General features: G+C 48.8%; 1 protein-coding gene across 4 annotated transcripts in view; it reads left to right on the top strand.

The window, feature by feature from the left end:
- Positions 1–17780, top strand: part of Slc35f1 (solute carrier family 35 member F1) — a 310829-nt gene that overhangs the window by 232863 nt on the left and 60186 nt on the right. For all 4 annotated transcript variants that reach the window (XM_004860187.4, XM_087190200.1, XM_021240624.2 and 1 more), the window contains exon 3: positions 15508–15635. In XM_004860187.4, coding sequence (XP_004860244.1) covers positions 15508–15635 — 128 coding nt within the window. The remainder of the gene's footprint in view (positions 1–15507; positions 15636–17780) is intronic.

Raw genomic sequence — 17780 nt, 5'->3', positions numbered from 1 at the left:
TAAGAACCAAGATTCATCATGTACAGGTACAAGATTCTAATGATGACTATAACTGTATTTTATACCTAAAATGTACCAATAAACTTAATGGAAAAAAGAAAAAGAAAACAATACCTCCTTATGCCAATGCTTTGGGCACCATGCACACAAAGTGCCGGGAAGACCACCAGCGCAGACAGGCTGCACACCCAGGGCGTCCTGCTCTCTGGTGTGTGAAGAGCGAGCCATGTGTGTGTAGAAACCCACAGCTGAGGACCTGTATAGTACAGCTGCATGGCCAAGGGTCGGACACGACCGGATAAATCCCATGAGCTGGGCTGGAAGCCAGTGAAGAACCCCTCCCTGGAGAGCCGCCATGGACCAACGTCTCAGGATGTGCAAACTACTGCAGATGCCGGCAGTGAGAGGGCTGGAGGGGCAGTGGTGGAAGCTGTCTCAAAACATCCAGCGGTCACAGCTGCTCTGCCTACAGAGAGCTGGGGCAGTCCCAGAAGAAGGGACAGGGTAAGAGACCGCCTGGCTTTTCACGGAGAGTTGGTGAGGAAAGGGAGGACCCCAGCACGGGAATGTGAAGGCTATTGGTGAGGGAGCCTGCCGGGAAGACCTGTGCCTGCTGCAGAAACTCGAGAGGCAAGTGTCGGTGACAGAGGTCCCGGACTGAGCCCTGAACGCATGGTGCACGTGGGCCCTCTGAGGCACCGCGGAGCTTCAACCCACACAGCGCACCAACTCAGGGCAAAAGTGGAGGACAGGGACTCTCAGGGCTGCCCTCAGAGGACGGCTCGCGTTCATAGTGCTGGATCCCCTCTCCCTCTCAGACTGGTTTTCAGCTTGCTTTTGCACAACCTCCTTCCTGTGCTTTCTTTTGCCCAAGAAGCCAGGTTCACCTAATCAATTGCAAAGAGACAGAAAACAGTAGGCCACTCCTGTGTGGGTGGGAGTGTATACGTGGGAGAGAGACAGACAGACAGAGAATCCATGACACACAGAGTAGTTTTTGTGAATGTATGGCTTTTACATCTTAGTTTTTGGTCCCTCCTCCCTCACCTCTCTTTAAAAGGATCGACTGATAATTGTCAGGCACTGAGCAGTTATTTTTGTGAGCAGCCCCTTTATTTAGACCTTTCTCCAGGGACCTCTATATCAGGAGGTGAAGGGGAAGCCAGGTTCTTTCCCAATGTGGTCCCTGGGCTCCTTCTGTTGTGGCAAAGTGGAACAGCTCAGTGTCACAGCTCCGGGTCACGGCTGTCACAGTTTGAGGACTCGGGAATCCGATGGTCACTTGAAGAGGTGGAGAAAAACCTTTATTATGCCAACAGGCTCAGAGGAGTTCGTACAAAGTCTGAATGCTCTACCAGAAATGAGAGCCTCCTTTTACAGGGATCTACAGGGTGGGTGAGCATGCTCACTGAAGCAGGGGGACTGAGTTGCAGAACATTCTCAGGGGATGGAGCCTAACAGAACATTCTCATAAGAGGCAGAGTTTAACAGAACATTCCTGAAAGGTCACACAGTTTAAACAGTTATAAAACATTTTGATACACTGGGCAGGAGCTGCCCAGCAGAACAAACTGTTACATTTCTGGAACAAAAGATTCTTTGGGGAAAAAAACTCGGAGGCAAGGCAAAGACCTGTCTTATTGCATTGTGCTTCTCTGTCACTTTGAGGTAGGAGGCCCTGACCCCTGAGAGACACTGTCCCTGTGGTGCTCCTTGACACCCAGGTATGTTCTGGGCCCCTCTCTTCAGCCAGACCGCAAGGCCTTGAAGTAGATGAAACAGAAGAGAGCGGAAAGCCCCGAGCGAAATTCAGCCTGCAGTCTTGTACCTCAGAAAGTGCAGGCGATCTAAACTGTATGTGAGGAAAAGGATATTTTTTAAAGTTTTCAAAGATAAAAGACTGAGCAGTGCTTTCAGCCAATATACATTAGAGATTATTTGCCTGCACAGAGGACATGGTCTTGTTGCTAGGTTACAGAGACACGGAGACAATGGCAGGCCAGGGCGGTAGAGGACCCCATGAGTATTTTGATGTGAATTCTTGTCACAATGGGAACTGTGCTGACACGCTTCCCCACACAATGGGGAATGGGAGAGAAGGAGTTTTGGCAGAGGTGAGCTTCCTGACCTGATTTGCTCAACATACTTGATTCTTATGGGGTACAATTAAAATTTTTGTTAATGCAGAAAGGTCTGCTCAGCGTAGTAGGCTTTCTTCTAACTCCCCAGCTTTAGTGATGGCTCTGTTAGTGGAAGGACCTGCAGGATTCCAGATGCCAGTTTGTGAGACACTTGCCCAGCTACCGTGGACCGGGGCAATGCTTGCTGACCTTATAAATGTGAAGATGGTGTGTTCTGAATGAGACTCAGGGCACACTAACCACAAGCCTATCAAAGGGTTGTGGATGTCACTTAAAAGTGTAATCTGTTTGACAGGGGATGGCAGAGGGGAAAGCAGATTTCACGTCATAGCTTTTCTCTAGAGAGTATGAACGTTCTTCATTTCAAGAGCCTGGACACGAAGAATGTTTGGTGTGCGTGTTTTCATTCTAGATCACCGTAGTCTTTAGAATTTTTATTTTGTCATTCCTATAACTAAAAGGATGAATGAGAGAACAGAAGAAAAGTTCCTTCCCTCTTGACTTCCCCAAAGAACTGTTGGAGAAAGTGAGTAGAGGACGTTTTAACTGTGTTAAGTCTGAGGAGCAAGAACAGACAGGAAATGACTGGAATTCCTTGGGACAGAGGCCCTTGTAATGATTCATTTACAAGAAAGCCCACATCATGAGAACTGATGGTGTCCATTAACTGGCACGAATGTACTTATCGCATGGAATTCTATTCATATTATCCTTCCAAGATCTGAAAACTCTGAACAGAGCAGCACATTATTATAGCTGTGATTCTTGAGGTTCACAGGAATGTGAAACTACACGTTTTACATTTATACCTGGATCTATTTCAGAACTTTGATTCAGTCCAAAATTAGCAGCTACCTGGGTTTCTCATCAAGTGTGAACACCACATTGTAGAAGCCCCTCCCGTACCTTACTTCTATTCTCATAGACTGGCCATAGTTGTGTTAGACTCCAAAGTGATTCACATTGAGTTGACATGGAAGAGAATATGGAAGCATTGATATGGATATCCTAATCACTTAGGATCCAGTGATTGGAAAAAGCCAGTATAGATGACAACAAAAAGGAGCCAAAACAACCAGGCAAATAAAGCTCTTGTAGCTCCATTCATCCTATGATTTCATGTGACTTATTTATAAAAGATCATCATCTATATTCCCACTTCTACACATATCCCCCGAAATCAAAGCAAGGTCTCAAACAGATACTTCTACATGAGTGCTCAGAGCAGTATTATTCACAATACCCAAAGGTGGAAAAAAACCGAAGTACCCATCAATGAATAAATATATTATAGGTGTACTTTGGAATGTTACCCAGCCTTAAAAAGGAATAAAATTCTGATACCTGCTACAGCATGAATGGGCTTTGAAAACATGATAAATGAAATAATCTAAACACAAAAGGAAAACTAAAGTATGATTGTCCTTCCATGAGACACCAAGATAGTCAATAGGAAGCAGAACAATGGTTTCTAGTGACTGGGGGTGGAGGCTTTATTGTTCAATGAGTGCAGAATTTTAGAGTGAGGTGATAAAAAATTCCAGAGATAAGTGGTGGTAGAGATTGTACAACATTAGTGTACATAAAGCCACTGAACTGCACATCTGAAAATGGTTAAAATTATATCTTTTTTAGTATGTATATTTTATTAAGCACTGAAAAATAATAACCATAAAAAAAACATTGCCTCATCCTAACTCGACCCCTGAAATTTTCCTTGGTGAAATTGTGCCTTCTGCTTTTTATCCTCTGACCTCAAGTTTAAAAATATAACAGTGGCTTCACAACAGCCTTAATTTAAGCCCTAAAGGGTACTGCAAGGTCAGTTTAGAAGTTTCCTCTCCTGGAAATGCTACTTTCTCGAAACATTATTTATTCATCTGCTGACTTGCCAAGGCCAGCTCCACTCGCAGGGCACCACAGACAGGTGGGGAGAGAAGCTGGCTGCCCTGCCCTGGCTCGAGCTCGTGGAACAGATGGCCTTGTGCAGACAGCAGGTCCAAGATGGGACTGATGGCCCAGGCTTCATTCTGCGTAAAACTGAATTCTCGGGATTTGGGTGCAGTTATGCCAGACCACAGATGAGTCTCAGTTTCCGTCTCCAAGGAATAAATGGGAGACCCCTCCAGGAAGAGCTAACAAGGAGAAGGAGGAAGATCAGCGGAATTGTAGGCCAGCTGTGCCGACGCCTGCAAAGCACACTCGGCCTGCTGTTTGACGCTTCTGCACCTGTACACAGTCGGGTTTCCTGGAGGGGAATTCGCAAAGCCAGCAGCTTCATTTCTTAGCTGGATGAAGACCCACAGCTCCACATGCCCCCAGACTTCCAGCCACACCTCTTAGGGAAGACCGTTCTTTTCAGTGAAGTCAGATCTGGAGATGGACCGGCTGTGAGGGATGGGTCAGCGAGTCCCCCAACTCTGGCCTTTGCCTGAGATCCAAGATGTCAGAGGTGGAAGCACACCCCGTCCGTGGGATCACTTTGGAGAACAGCTTGAATGACCATGTCTGCATAAAGACTCCCACATTAGTGTGGTGACTTTCTTCCCATGCATCATCGCCCATCTCACTACCAATGGCTCCTGAGTGTCGCTGGCGTGTGCTCACCAGCACTCACTGCTGTGATTCACAAGCCAGTGTCCTGTCTGAGAGCCTCACACCCTTCAGGGCCACTGACCTCAAGCTCCTGTCCTGTCAGTGGGCTGGAATCCAAGAAAAGAGCCACACCTCAAGAAGGACAATTAGTAGGGACAGTTGGTGCTTTTGCTTTTTGTGGAATTTTTAAAAATTACTAGGTTGTAAAATAGACCTTTTGGGAAGGTGCATAGTCTGGCCAGACACTGGAGACACACGTGCTGAATCACATCGTGCCACAGTCACACATCATCAACAGGTCTTTGGCAAGCTAGGAGGGCCCTAACTGCAACATGTATGTAGCAGAAGGTAATAAAATAAAGACCTTAATTTCTGTGAAATACATCTATAGTGTGAATGGTTCAAGATTTGTTTGAAATAACTCAGTAAATATTTGTTAATTAATATCTATTCATAAGAGTGTAACAGAAAAGGATTATAATAAAACAGACTTGCTTTCTCTAAATTTACTACTACTCAGCACAGAAGAGGTAACATGAGTGCAACACTTTAGCAATGTAAGAAAGGGTAGGATTAAGTTCCCAGACCAACCGAACAAGGTGTAAGAGCTAAGAATCCAGGGAAACAGTTAACAAGTGTGTGTGTGTGTGGGGGGTCCCTGGAAGGGAAGAATCAGAGGAGGCTCTGTCTGTGCACCCATCCTGGCGCCACCCCGAAACCTGCCCTGTCCATTCCCCTAGTCCCGGCCACCAGCCAGGAAGACCTGGAGAAAATGCTCAGCTTGCTCATGACTTGCACCAAGATTGCCAAAGCAGAATTAGAGACAAGCACATCGCCATCCCTGAGGGGCTTTTAAAACCGTAGACCCCAAGTCCCTGGCCAGACCTGTGGGCGATCCTCATGCACACTTGAGTTTAAGACCAGACTGGACACAGCCAGCAAAAAGAATGGCAAAAACTTATCATGGTCAAGAAGTAAATAAAAACTTACACAATCTTGTGAACAGCTGAATCTCTTGATGGGTTTCACTTTGTTTTCTTGCTTCTAAAATGTCTCGGTGTGGTTGAGAGCCCTGTTCAGGGTCTACATGTGTGGCTGGGCTGGAAACAGGAGTGCCTGGGCCGGGCCTGGGCTTGCGTGCCCCGACATGAGGGCTTCCCTCATGGGGCAAGCTCGCTGCTCGGCATGCTGTCCTCTCCAGTTCTTGGTGGTGAGTTCCCATCACGCCCTCTTACCAGTTTCTGAAGACAGCAGTGCCAGCCCTGGAGAGGCCGAGGGCCCCACCCGGCTTCCTGGGGCTTCCATCATCGGCACACACACACATTGCGCTACACCAACAAAAGATTCCCTTGAAGGCCTTCGTGGCCCAGACACAAGTTTGCTCTGTAAATGGAGCAGCGAGGCCAGGAGACAACATGGCCATCAGCACAAGGGCAGACACCCCACGAGGGCAGGATGCAGGGAAGTGAAGGGAGGCCCTCCTCCTGCAGACCCCAGCTGAAGCAGTGCCAGAGGTTCCCCTGCTCCGCAGGACTGCAATGGGGATCTGCACGTAAGGAATTCACACTCATTCCCTCACTGCTGAAGAGCACAGAATACCCTGCACTCGAGGACAGGCAGGGGAGCAAGGTCCACAGTCACGGGGACACCGCCAATGCCCACCTATGCCAGCCAGGGCTTTGCCGTTGGCCAAAGCTTCTCTTGACAGCAGAGTTTTTTCTCGAGTATAAATGCTTTACTCTGAACAACTTCCAGCGTGTGGAGGAGTAGACGGAACAGTACAATGACAGTGCACCAACTTCAGCCTCCCTTCCTGGGTTACTTGCAATCCAATCTCAGGTCTACATCATTTCCTCGGTAACAATTTCTTCTGCTTATTGCTAGGTTGTAAGAGCCTAAAAATGACACAGCAGCAACACTATGGTCACATTTAAATAAACCTGAATTCCAAATCTCCTGTCAAGTGCTCAAATTTCCAATTGTCTCACAGACATATATTTTTACAGATTTTAAAAAATTAGGATGCAATTAAGGTCTGCAGATAGCAAGCAGATGATTTTTTCTTAAGTTCTTTAATTCTATAGATTTCTCCTTCTTTTCTATTGCAGTTTTTGTTGAAGAAATCGTCATTTGACCAAATGACTGGCGTTGCTCCAACACAATGCCTGGAGCCCAGTCAGATGCAGATTCCGGCCACTCGGCCTGGGTGGGCTGGGAGTCTGGCCTCTCTCGCCCTCCATGTGTGCCAGGCAGCATGGGGGCTGCATGGACAGAGCAGGGTTGGAGGGGCCAGGCAGTGGCCGTGCCCTCAATCTGGCCTTGCTGGTTGAGTGTGCTTTAACACATCTCCTTGACCTGCTTCCCCGAAGTTGCTAGTTGAACACAGAGGCTTGGGCACCTGTGAGCAGGCAGGTGCGCGTGCACGTGCACACGTGTGTGTGTGTGTGTGTGTGTGTGTAGCCAGCAGAAGTGCATAAAGCGTAGTGGCCGGGTGCTCTTCCTTGGTAATACAGTGTGCCCTGTAAGGGTTAGACTCCTTCATCCACTAGGAGACATTAAATGATGATATTTTAATTCTCTCATTTCTTATTCTTCTATTGCTAAGAATATTACCATAAAGACGAATCTCTCATCTACTAGTTAATTAGTGTCAGAGTTCATATAAAATTCAGGGGAAAAACTCAATGCTTTTCCTTTGTTTGCCAGTTTTCAAGTTAATGTCTGGGGTTGACCACAGCCTTCACTGATGACCGGTTTGTTTTTTACTAGTTCTTGTCAGCTGGTGATTGTGGGGGGTTGCTGCTATTTTAAATACATTTGGATCTCCTGAGCAAATTTCATGTGTTTTATCCATTTTGGTTATTTCAACTGAAAGGCTCTCCAGGCTGGGCTCTGAGTCCTGGTCTTTGAGCACAAACTTTCCCTTCCACATGACAAGGTGGTCCAGGTTCAACTTGCATATTACACTTCTAGACTAAGATCTGCCAGCAGCCATTCTACAAAGACCATTGTTTCTTGTGGTGGAAAAGTGTATTTTAAGATGCTAAGCTGGGTGCTGTGGTCCTCACTGCCATTAGGCTGATATAAGGGAAACATTTTAATCCCATAAACATGTTCCACCACGTCTTCCGCTGGAATGTGTGTGTGCATGTCTATGTATTCTAGAAGATCACACACAATTCTCACATTGTTCTCAAAATGCCTCTTCTGAACATAGTTTCAGAAAGATAACATAAATAGAAATACCTCTCATTTGTTTATTAAAGGTACCATGTAAGCAATAAGCACCATCGTTAGAGTAGTGGACACTTTACGATAAAAACCAGAACAGACCTTGGAAAAGTGTCTTAACTCCTAAATCCAATTTCATGATCTGAAAAATACCTTCCTCCCATGGCTGTAAATAACAAAGTTTTCATTTGCCAAGTATTTATTTCTATACATGTCCTTTCTACTTAATCTTTGTAGAACATTTTCAAGTAAGTGGTGTTTGCCTCCTTTATATATGAGCATCTCTCCCAAGGTGACCCAGGGGTTAAGTAGCAGCAGGCGCTGTCACATCATCTCTCTGGCTCTGTGCTTTTAACCTAGAGTTGCAGGTGCCATTGCACAAGAGGACACGTGAATGGTGGCTTGACCGCCTGCAGAAGCGGCCTTGGTGGGTCCCTACGTGGCAGGTGGGGTGGGAGATGAGGTTGTGTGGGACGAACAGGAAGCCAGCTCTCTGCTCGGCCAGGCACCTGGTCATGGATGCACCATGCTGCTCCTGCCCCATGCCGGGTCTTGCTTGCATGCATGGCAGGGCTCAAGGTCAGTCTCAGGCACTCTGGCCAGCACCTTCTGGACACACAGCCCTGTGTGAGGCGTGCAGGTGAGCACACCTTGGCCTCTGCCCCTTACATGGTGCAACATTAGCTGCTACACAGCTCTTTGTTCAAAGGCAAATTCACAAAGCTAACAGAGCCATCTGCAAATATCAGGAGGCATCACAGCCAGTTACGGGACTTTGCTGGAACAGACGGGCCCTTTTCTCAGAATAGGAGGAAGAAAAGGAGAATCTTCCATCATTCCAAAGGACACGAGAATTCCTCGCACAGGCTTGCCCCAAGGGAGTGGAGAGATGCACACTAGTCCCCAGTTTCACCAGGATAGCTCTGGATGATCTCAAATCGAAGCCTGCACCCTGCCTCCCTCCCAGTCCAACTCATTAACCAGCTCGAGTTGGTGAGCGGCAATTCCCAGTGTAAGTGATGCTTCGTGATACAGAAACTTGGGGATAGAGCAGAACTCTAGCACTTTCTAGGTAGCACATAACTACACACATTGTTGAAGCTCACCTAGAACGGGGCCGTGTGTGTGTGTGTGTGTGTGTGTGTGTGTGTGTGTGTGTGTGTGTTTACTTTGAAATCAAGCCCGGAGCATTCTGGGTCTGATTATGCTGGGATGTCTCATATGTGCTCACGTCCTTGAGCAAGAAAAGGAAAATGAGATGTATTAAAGGAAGAGCAACTGCAAAGTTTTTGGGACACAGTGACAGACCGAAGTCCCACAAGCAGCCTCCTCTGCTGTCCACAGCAGGCCTGGGTGGGAGGGAACTCTCAAAGGCACCCTGAAGTTCAACAATTTGCCAGAAGAACTCACGGCACTGCCTGAGGCCATTGTGCTTGGGATGTGGTCGCTCTGCCGAGAAGATACTGATGACGACCAGGCTGGGGATGGAGACCGATGGACAGCCCAGGAAGCCCACCTCGTATGGGGCTCCAGGGGCGCCTGCTCCACTGTGGAGTCACTGCTCTTCCCTGCAGGGCCAGTCGCAAGACGCAGGAAGCTCCACTGCTCAGAGTGCAGTTTACCAGGGCTGTGTTTGAGCCTTGGTCCAAGCACTGACCTGTCTGCAGGCACAGCCACGCCCCAGTCTAAATGGCATGGCTGGTCATCCTGGCACGGCTGACCGCAACCCTAAACATCCTGTTAGCCACAGACAAAGGGCAGGCCTTTCGAGAGCCAAGGTTAAATCCTTCGGTACACAGCTGCCTCCCCAGTAGCCTTCTGTAGGAGTTTCCCTGTGCGGAAACGCCAGCTACAATAAAGGTCAAGTTAATAGCAATGAGAGCCGTGTGCAGCACTTCGCAAATGTCTCGCTGAATCCTCCAGACACCCAGGGAGGCAGACCCACTCAGAAGCTGCACCCTCGTGGCCCAGTGCACGGCGTGCCTGGTGAGAGCCGCAGCCCAGTGGCTTTCAAAAAGTGCCCAAGGAAGCGAGGGAGCAAGGCTGTTGAGATCCGTGGCACACGGGCGGGCGGCGTCCTTGAATTCCTCGGAGGGCACCTGGCCAGAGCCAGCTGGTGGCCTCGCTGAGCAGACCCAGAGGAGCCCAGGGAACCACCAAAGAGGAAGCAGCTCCAGGGACTGAAGGGGAGGGTGCAAGGAGGGGCACGACTGGACCGGGTTAGGACAGGATCGCGCACTCAGTGTCACGCCTGAGATTTAGGAGTTAGGCGATCTCTATGAGGAGCTCGGTCTACAAACCTAGAGACCTGGCCCCCCGTGTAGGTTTGGGCCTCACCCTGGAACAACACAGCACCTCAAGGACTGGGTCCCTTTCAGGTACTGGCAGTGGCAGCACTGCACCAGCGAGCAAGCTTCTTCTTTCATGGGGCCGGGAAGTGAGGCTCGGAACCATAAACCTGGTGTGAAATTCCCAGGGGGGTTTGTTCTTTGTGGCCTCTAGACCTCGTGCTCTGCCTTCATAAGAGCTGGAGAGCCCACAGTGCGTGGGTGTTGGCCAACAGAGCTCATGGCTGGCACAGTGATTTTGTACAGGAGATTTTAGATGTCCTAAAATTGTCTATTTTTGCTGACTTTATGACCATTTCTCTGTAACTTTACTTTTACCTTTTATATTAACATAAAGATGCATCAGAACCACAGGGACTTTAGATACAGTGGACCCCTGACTTACAAACTCAATCCGTTCCCGAGGACTGGTTGTAACTCAAGTTGGTCGATGAAGGCTCAGGCTCCTACACAGTCTTCACAGTCTCTCCTGTACACAGGCAGATCTCAGTGTCCTTAGAGAGACATTGGGCCAGGATTTCTCAGTGAACCCCACACAGGAAAGGAGGGTGTCATCATCCTTCCAGAACTCTCTAAGGGTTAAATCTGTATCTGAGACCATCTGGAAGCACAAGCGGCCAGCATTCAGGTTGTAATTCAAGACTTTGGTCGTTAAGTTAAAACTAAATTGTAACCCAAGTTGTTCCCATGTCAGGCTCGTTGTAACTTGAAGGCCCACTGTAATTTGGAAGAGTGTAAAGTAAAAATGTGCTAAATAAAATCATGTATTTTCATAAAAGATGGCAGCTCAAAAAATGCAAGGAATAAAGGTTTCTCAGTTTGAGTGACGTGATCTATGTTGAAATATCTGCCTCAGAATGAGCAGTAAACTGAGTTCGTGATTAGAGCTAGAATGTTTTCTTTTCATTATCAATGCCAAAAATGTAACTTGGAAAGAAATGAGCTTACTGTCAGAAATCTACCCTGTGTGCAGTAATATCTATGTATATATGACTTTTTTCTCTTTTATTCAGCCTAAAGTAGAAGATACTAGAACTTCACGCAATTATGATTCATTTGTAGTTTCCTTCAGATATTTTCCAAAATTTATCTCAGGCGTCTCTTAATCATGGCCATTTGATTGAGCAGATAGGGTCTTATCCACTCATAGCATCCTCCTCTGAGGTGTTAGCTCGTCTCTCTCTGTGTGTGGCAGCACAGACTGAAAAACTTCAGTGCTGAATCAAAGGAGGCTGGGACATGATGGCAAAGGCTTCAGGGAGGCTTTGCATGGAGGGGACTTTCAGTCTGGGTCTTGATGGGTGCGTAGGAGCTCTAAGGAGAGGGTGTGAGCAGCACACGGGGTCTCAGGCCGGGCCTCCTCTTCTGGCCCCGTGGCCTGTGTGTGAAAACCGCTCTGCAGAGGCCCGGCCCTGGACAGGCCGTCGGGGCTGGGGAGAAGAGTGCATTCCCGAGCCCACAGATCAGGGAGCCAGAGACGCAGGACCAGGCTGGCCCGAGCAGAGGCGGAGGTCAGCGGGCTCCCAGTGCCCCGAGACTGAGAGGGCGGTGGCGGGCGGCGGGAGGGGGTGTCCTCTCGGGGAAACTGAGGCAGGAGGACGGCATTTGTCAGGCCCGAGCGCCAGGGAGGCAGGAGGAGGCGGTGAGGAGTCCCGGCCTCGGTCCTGCCCTTGGCCCGGGCCAGAGTGGGCTCCGCCTGGCCCCGCTGTGTGGTCGCAGCCTCCTCTGGCCCAGTCCCGCCCTTGGCCCAACACAAGGGAAGGGCGAGCTCGGTCCTGTGTTCGCGTCCTGTCCACACCCTCAGGCTGACGGTGGCGGCGCCCGACCGCGGTCCTGGGGTGACAGCCGCTGTGTCCTCTCCTGACTGAGCCTCTCCTTCCAGGCAGAGTCCGTCAGTCGCAAAGACAGTGCTGCCCGCAGGCGGAAGTGCTCAGACCTCTGCCCTCAGCCCCTTTTAAGCCTCTGGCACTGACGCGTCCTGTGGCTCCAGGAGGTGTTGCGCTAGGGCTCCCGGAGCTGCCCGGCCGCGCTGCCTGGCAGAAGCTCGGCCAGGCCAGGGGCACCGCAGACACTGGGTCCTGGGCCCGCGATCGGCCCCCAGCTCCCCCCACTCTCTCGGCACCCATTGCCTGGCCACACCCCACACAGCACCCAAGTCAGAGGCTGGGAGCAGTGCGGCTCCCACAGAAGTCCCATCATTAGGTCCTCCCAAGCCATCAGACTGACAGCCTCATGTCACGTCTCAGCAGGGAAACCGGCTCTGGGGGTCGGGCAGGAAGACCTCAGCCTTGATCCTGGGCAGGTGACAGTGGGGACATTCTCATCCCACAGTGCATGCAGGGGTGCAGGACCGGGGCTGGGCGGGGCCCAGTGGCCCTGCGTGGAGGTGCCTGGAGTTGGCAGGTGAGTTTGGACGGGTGGCCACCAGAGAGTGACTCGTGAGGACAGCAACACAGGAACTAAGAGCGGCCTGGACTGCCGGGAAGCCTGCTGCCGGCCTACCCGGGGAGGTCCTGGTGCATCTCGGCGACACGGTGCACATGACCTAATTCTCCTCTATTGTCCATGCACAGGGTCAAGAGCAGTGCCCAGCATGAGGGCCTTCACGGTTAGTATTTGTGAAGTAGGTGCATGCTGCCCATCATCAAAGTGCTGCAAATGTAGACACAAATCCCACCACCAAGGCTGTCCACAGCTTCCCTCTCTGTTCTGTTCCTACAGCATTATCGTTGTGGGAATGCTAAGATACTTCAAGGCAGAATCACTTTCCTTAATGGTTGAACACAACTGTGAATACTCGCATACTCTACAGTCTTTAAAAGAGAATAAAAACAAATAAAACTATAGCAATTATATAGATATACACATACAAGGACGCGTATTCATTGTTGCATTATTTCTAACAGAAAAATCATAAACAATTCACATGTCTAATGTCATGTGGAGGAGCTGTGGCAATCTCACAAACCCAAATAATGTGCATCACTTAAAATAGTAAATTAGTTCACACAAAACAACAAGGTTATAGTTCTAGTACAATGCCAGGTACAAAGAACCCTTATAAAATGACGTGTTCAATATATATACAGCACACCACCCTATAAATTTTAAAAGCACATCAAAGAAAGTCATACACCACTTGGGATGCATGCATATGCAGAAAATGTGTAACAAAACTGCAGCCCGGTGTGAAGGCCCTGGGTGCAGTCCCCACGCACACACACAAATCCTGAGCATAAAGTGTCCATAACCACCTCACGCTGGAATTTGCAGATGGCAGGGATGAGATGGAAGCTGGCAGGGCAAGGGAACTTCAACTGCATCTGCACTATTTCTTCCTCAAAAAAAAACCAAACTGAAGCAAACATCACAAAATGTGAATGTTAATTAAATCAAGGTGGAATTTCCAATCTTTTTATTTCTATTTAATCATGCTGATAAAAAAAATTATACGCAGAGTGCAGGTAAATGCCAAACCTTAACTCTATAAAGTTTCCACTCGTGATTTTTACTGCCTCCCAGCTAATTAAGCAAAGGTGGGGGTGTTAAAGCCCGGTGCATCTCGGACCTGTGCTGGCGCTTCCATGGCCGCCCAGGTCCCGATGCGGGAGAGGCCGCACCAGGGACTCTGAGGGCCAGATCTGTGTCATTCTGGCCAGAGCTGTGATGTCTGTGGCACACCAGTGTCAGCGGGAGTCAGTCTTCTCCAAGCAGGCCTTGTACATACTGCACTTTTTGCTCAAAACTAAAAATCTCTCTTGCCTTTCTGGATAATCCCCTCAGCCAGTGTGGTACACATCTCCAGGCTCTTCAGATGAAAGAATACATTTATTTAGGATGTTTTGCTCCAGGGATTTTCTCAGTAGACCAGCAAGGCAACTAATGGCTCCTGGGAGCCCAGCGGACAGACTGTGCTTTGCACGCAGCCTTGACGGTGCCTGGCACAGCCCGGGACCACTCTTCCCCACCTTGCAGAGATGGGCTGCTGTGCTCAGATCTTGGCAGCAAAACTGAGACAGCGACCTGTGACTCGGGAAGTGCCGCTGAGGTTAAACACGCCATTGACCACCTTATGACCTAAGTACTGTGTATTATGTGTAAAATATCAACAAATTAATTTTGTCAGTTGTCTATAGTTTAACTGGAAAGTAAACTCATTGGTTGAAGCGTGGATGTGTATAGTAGATACATTGTAAGTACTTCAATTCCAAGGTTATTTAACATTGCTGAGATGAGCAAACACAGAGTTCATCTTTACTTCATCTATGACTTACTGCTTATGGTGCGGTGCACTGTTGGGTCTGAGAGTTAAAGTGAGGACCAAGACAAGGCCACTCTCCTCAAACTGCGAATACCTAGCAATTAACCGGGTCTGTGAGTGCAGGGTGTTGACCCGCACATAGCAGGGCACCTGCCTGGCCCGGCAGCTGGAGGCCAGGGGAGCCCTGCGGTGGGAGTGTGTGGGCTGATGCATTTGGAGCCTGGACAAGGAGTCAAGCAGAGGAAGAGGTGCAGAGAGAGGCCCAGGGACTGCAGAAAGTGCATTTTGGGCCAAACGTGAGGCCATCTCCTTGGCTTGAAGGGTCCCCGCTCTAGCTGGAACTCTCTGGAGCTCCTAGTCCACGCAGCTGACAGTGATGCTGGGCATCAGCCGTGTTTAATCTTAGACCTGACCATCTGCTCAGTGGCCAGCCCCTACCCTAGACCTACTACAATTTCTAACTATGTTTCCAAGACATTGCGATGACGTGACCACTCGGCCAGGCCAGTGGCTGTTCCACTGGAGCCCCTGACACCTGAGTGCAGGAGAGCCATGCACGGGCATTGTAGCTACCAGCCGAGCCTGCAGAGCTGCACAGGAAGGCCCTTGTGTGCAGAACCTCGTGGGCTCCTCAGAAGGAGGGCACCTCTGGCCTCCTTAGTCCCCTTACTCCGGCGCTGACCCTGAACTGGCCCAGCAGGGTGCGCAGCCGGGGGACGCACGAGGTGGGTGCTGACTGCCACCCAGGCTCTCAGTGGCAGAGCAGTCCCCAGTAACCACGAGGTCCAGGCCAGCCTGAGCGACCTAAGGAGACCTTGCCTCAAAAAAAAGGTTATAGTAAAAAACATGAGGCTGCAACATGTAATCACTCTAAATATACAGTGTAGTGCATCCTCAAGAACCTCACCCACCTCTTAACTCTGTCTCACAGGAGAAGAAAACCTGCTGGCCATTCTGCGCCGCAGATGGTGGAAGTACATGATCCTGGGCCTCATCGACCTGGAGGCCAACTACCTGGTGGTGAAGGCGTACCAGTACACCACGCTGACCAGCATCCAGGTACTGTGCCTGCCGCTGCCGCCGGACGCGTTTGATCCTGGAGTCTGGGCTGCTCCTGTGTTGACCTGGCGATAAGGGGCCAATGGGTGGTGTCAAACTGACTTGGGCTGCATTTCTTCCTCATTAATTTTTCTTAATGCGGGTATAATTGGACAACTTTTTCCTCTTTGTTCTGAATATGCCACGATAATCATTGATAATGTAGGAAAATAATTGATGGCTTTGAATGTTGCAACCCATCTCATGTCAGCAGAATTATTAGTAAGTGTAAAAATAAATTATTTTATCATAAGTTTTTAGAATGTGAATAGGCTAAGTAATCGAGCTGCTTTATAATTTTATCTTTTAGCTTATTTTTAATGTGTAAAATTTAGAATCTGAAAGGAAAGATGAGGGAAAAGGGTAAAACTCCTAAAGAGCGTCTTGCGTGAAAATAGCTGCGGAGTTCTGTCTTCTCCCTCTCACCTTCTCTCCTCCTCCTCCTCCTCCTCCTCCTCCCTCTCTTTCTCCTCTTTTTTCCTCTCCTCCCTCTTCTTCCTCTCTCTCTCCTTCTCCTCTTTCTTCGTCTTCATCCCCTGTCTGTGTGTGTGTCTTTCTTGCTCACACATACTCACGACAGGAACACATGCACACATGCACACAAATGCAAGTTTAATCTAGTTTTTCAAAACTGCCAGAGATGTACACTCTTCATTACACCGTAAATGATAAGTTTTCCTATGTTTATGTATATATCACCCTCATTTTTCTTTGTACTGAAATATTATGAAGTTCACAACCATTACAAAATTCTAGAAAAAATAAACAAAACATGATTCACATATTAGATGTAGCTTAGATTCAATACTTCAACAAAATTTCTGCTATACTGTTATTTTCCTGGGAAAAATAATAAAAATGGATAAACAAGAAAACCGAGCACCTAAATAAATTTAGCGCTTACAAATCAGATGATCTAACCCTAATCTGACTTCCCTCTGGTCAGATTTGCACATGAACTTCAAAGATGAAGCCTCAGTCTGCTTTTCCTGCTATAATGAGGACCATGAGATCAGGTATTATAGTGACTGAAATTTCATCAGCTCACGGTTCTGGAGGCTGGAAATTCAACGTGGAGGGCCGGCGTGCAGCCGAGCTTCCTGCCGTATCCCTCCGTGGCAGAGGTGGAAAGCGAGAGGCCAGAGTGGGGGAGCGCACCCTTGCCTGGGGCACCAGCCCTGCCTGGAGCGTGGAAGCCTGGCCTGGCCTCACTCCTCGTCCAGCGGTCAGCGGGCAGTGAGACCACAGCCGGGTGGGGAGGGTGCGAGCCGGGAGAGGCAGAAGACAGGAGCTGTCCCGGGACGTTTCCGTGTGCCTTGGAGCCCCTGGAAGAGGCAGCAGTGAGCTTGCCCCAAGTAGCCCTGCAGCTCTGCAGCTTCCCGCCGGGCGGCAGGAGCCAAGAGCAATGTGCTGAGGCCCAGCCCTGTTTCCTTACTGCTCGGCTCGGCTCGCTCCGGTAGGAAATCCTGTGGGGCTGCACACGGGGCCTCAGGCCTGGTCTCTTTCTTCCAGTTTCGAGTTCCACTTCTCCCAAAGTTGGCTTTATTATTCCTACTTTTTTCTTTTACATCTTTTCCTCTGGGGAAAAGAAATTCCCCAAATTCCCTATGCACAATATATAACATTCCTTTTGGTTAAAAAAATTTTGGACCTGCTTATTTGCATTAGCTCTTCTCTATATATCATCCGTGGTTCTCAGCAAGATTGTAAAGATCCTAAAAGCAGGATTATGGCTTCTTAAAAACAATTCATAAATCATCCTGTTACAGCATAATGCATAAAGTAGCACTGAGACATAAATGCATCATATATAAATATGGTTAACCTCTCACCGTAAGAATCCCTTACTTACATTTGCTTTGTCTTTTTTACAAGATCTCCCTGGATTTCCAAGAAAACACACGGACACAAGACAGCTGCAAACTCCAGAGGGGGAGGGCCACGGTCTTGTCCGCTCTGTGAGGGCGGCTGTCTGGTGTCTCTGGGCTCATGCTTCACACAGTGAAGCTGTCAGACCACAGACACTTTACACATTGCCCCTCAGTAGATGGATTTCATGAATAGGTAAATTTACCACAGATTTACTCTCTAAAGCCTTTTACATAT

This window comes from Heterocephalus glaber, unplaced genomic scaffold (genome assembly GCF_053883595.1).
Source record: "Heterocephalus glaber isolate CG9 unplaced genomic scaffold, H.glaber_assembly_v1.0 deba00001550, whole genome shotgun sequence".
Classification (NCBI taxonomy): Eukaryota; Metazoa; Chordata; class Mammalia; order Rodentia; family Bathyergidae; genus Heterocephalus; species Heterocephalus glaber.
Note: the sequence above shows the minus strand (reverse complement) of the source record. Positions and strands in the feature narration are given on the sequence as shown.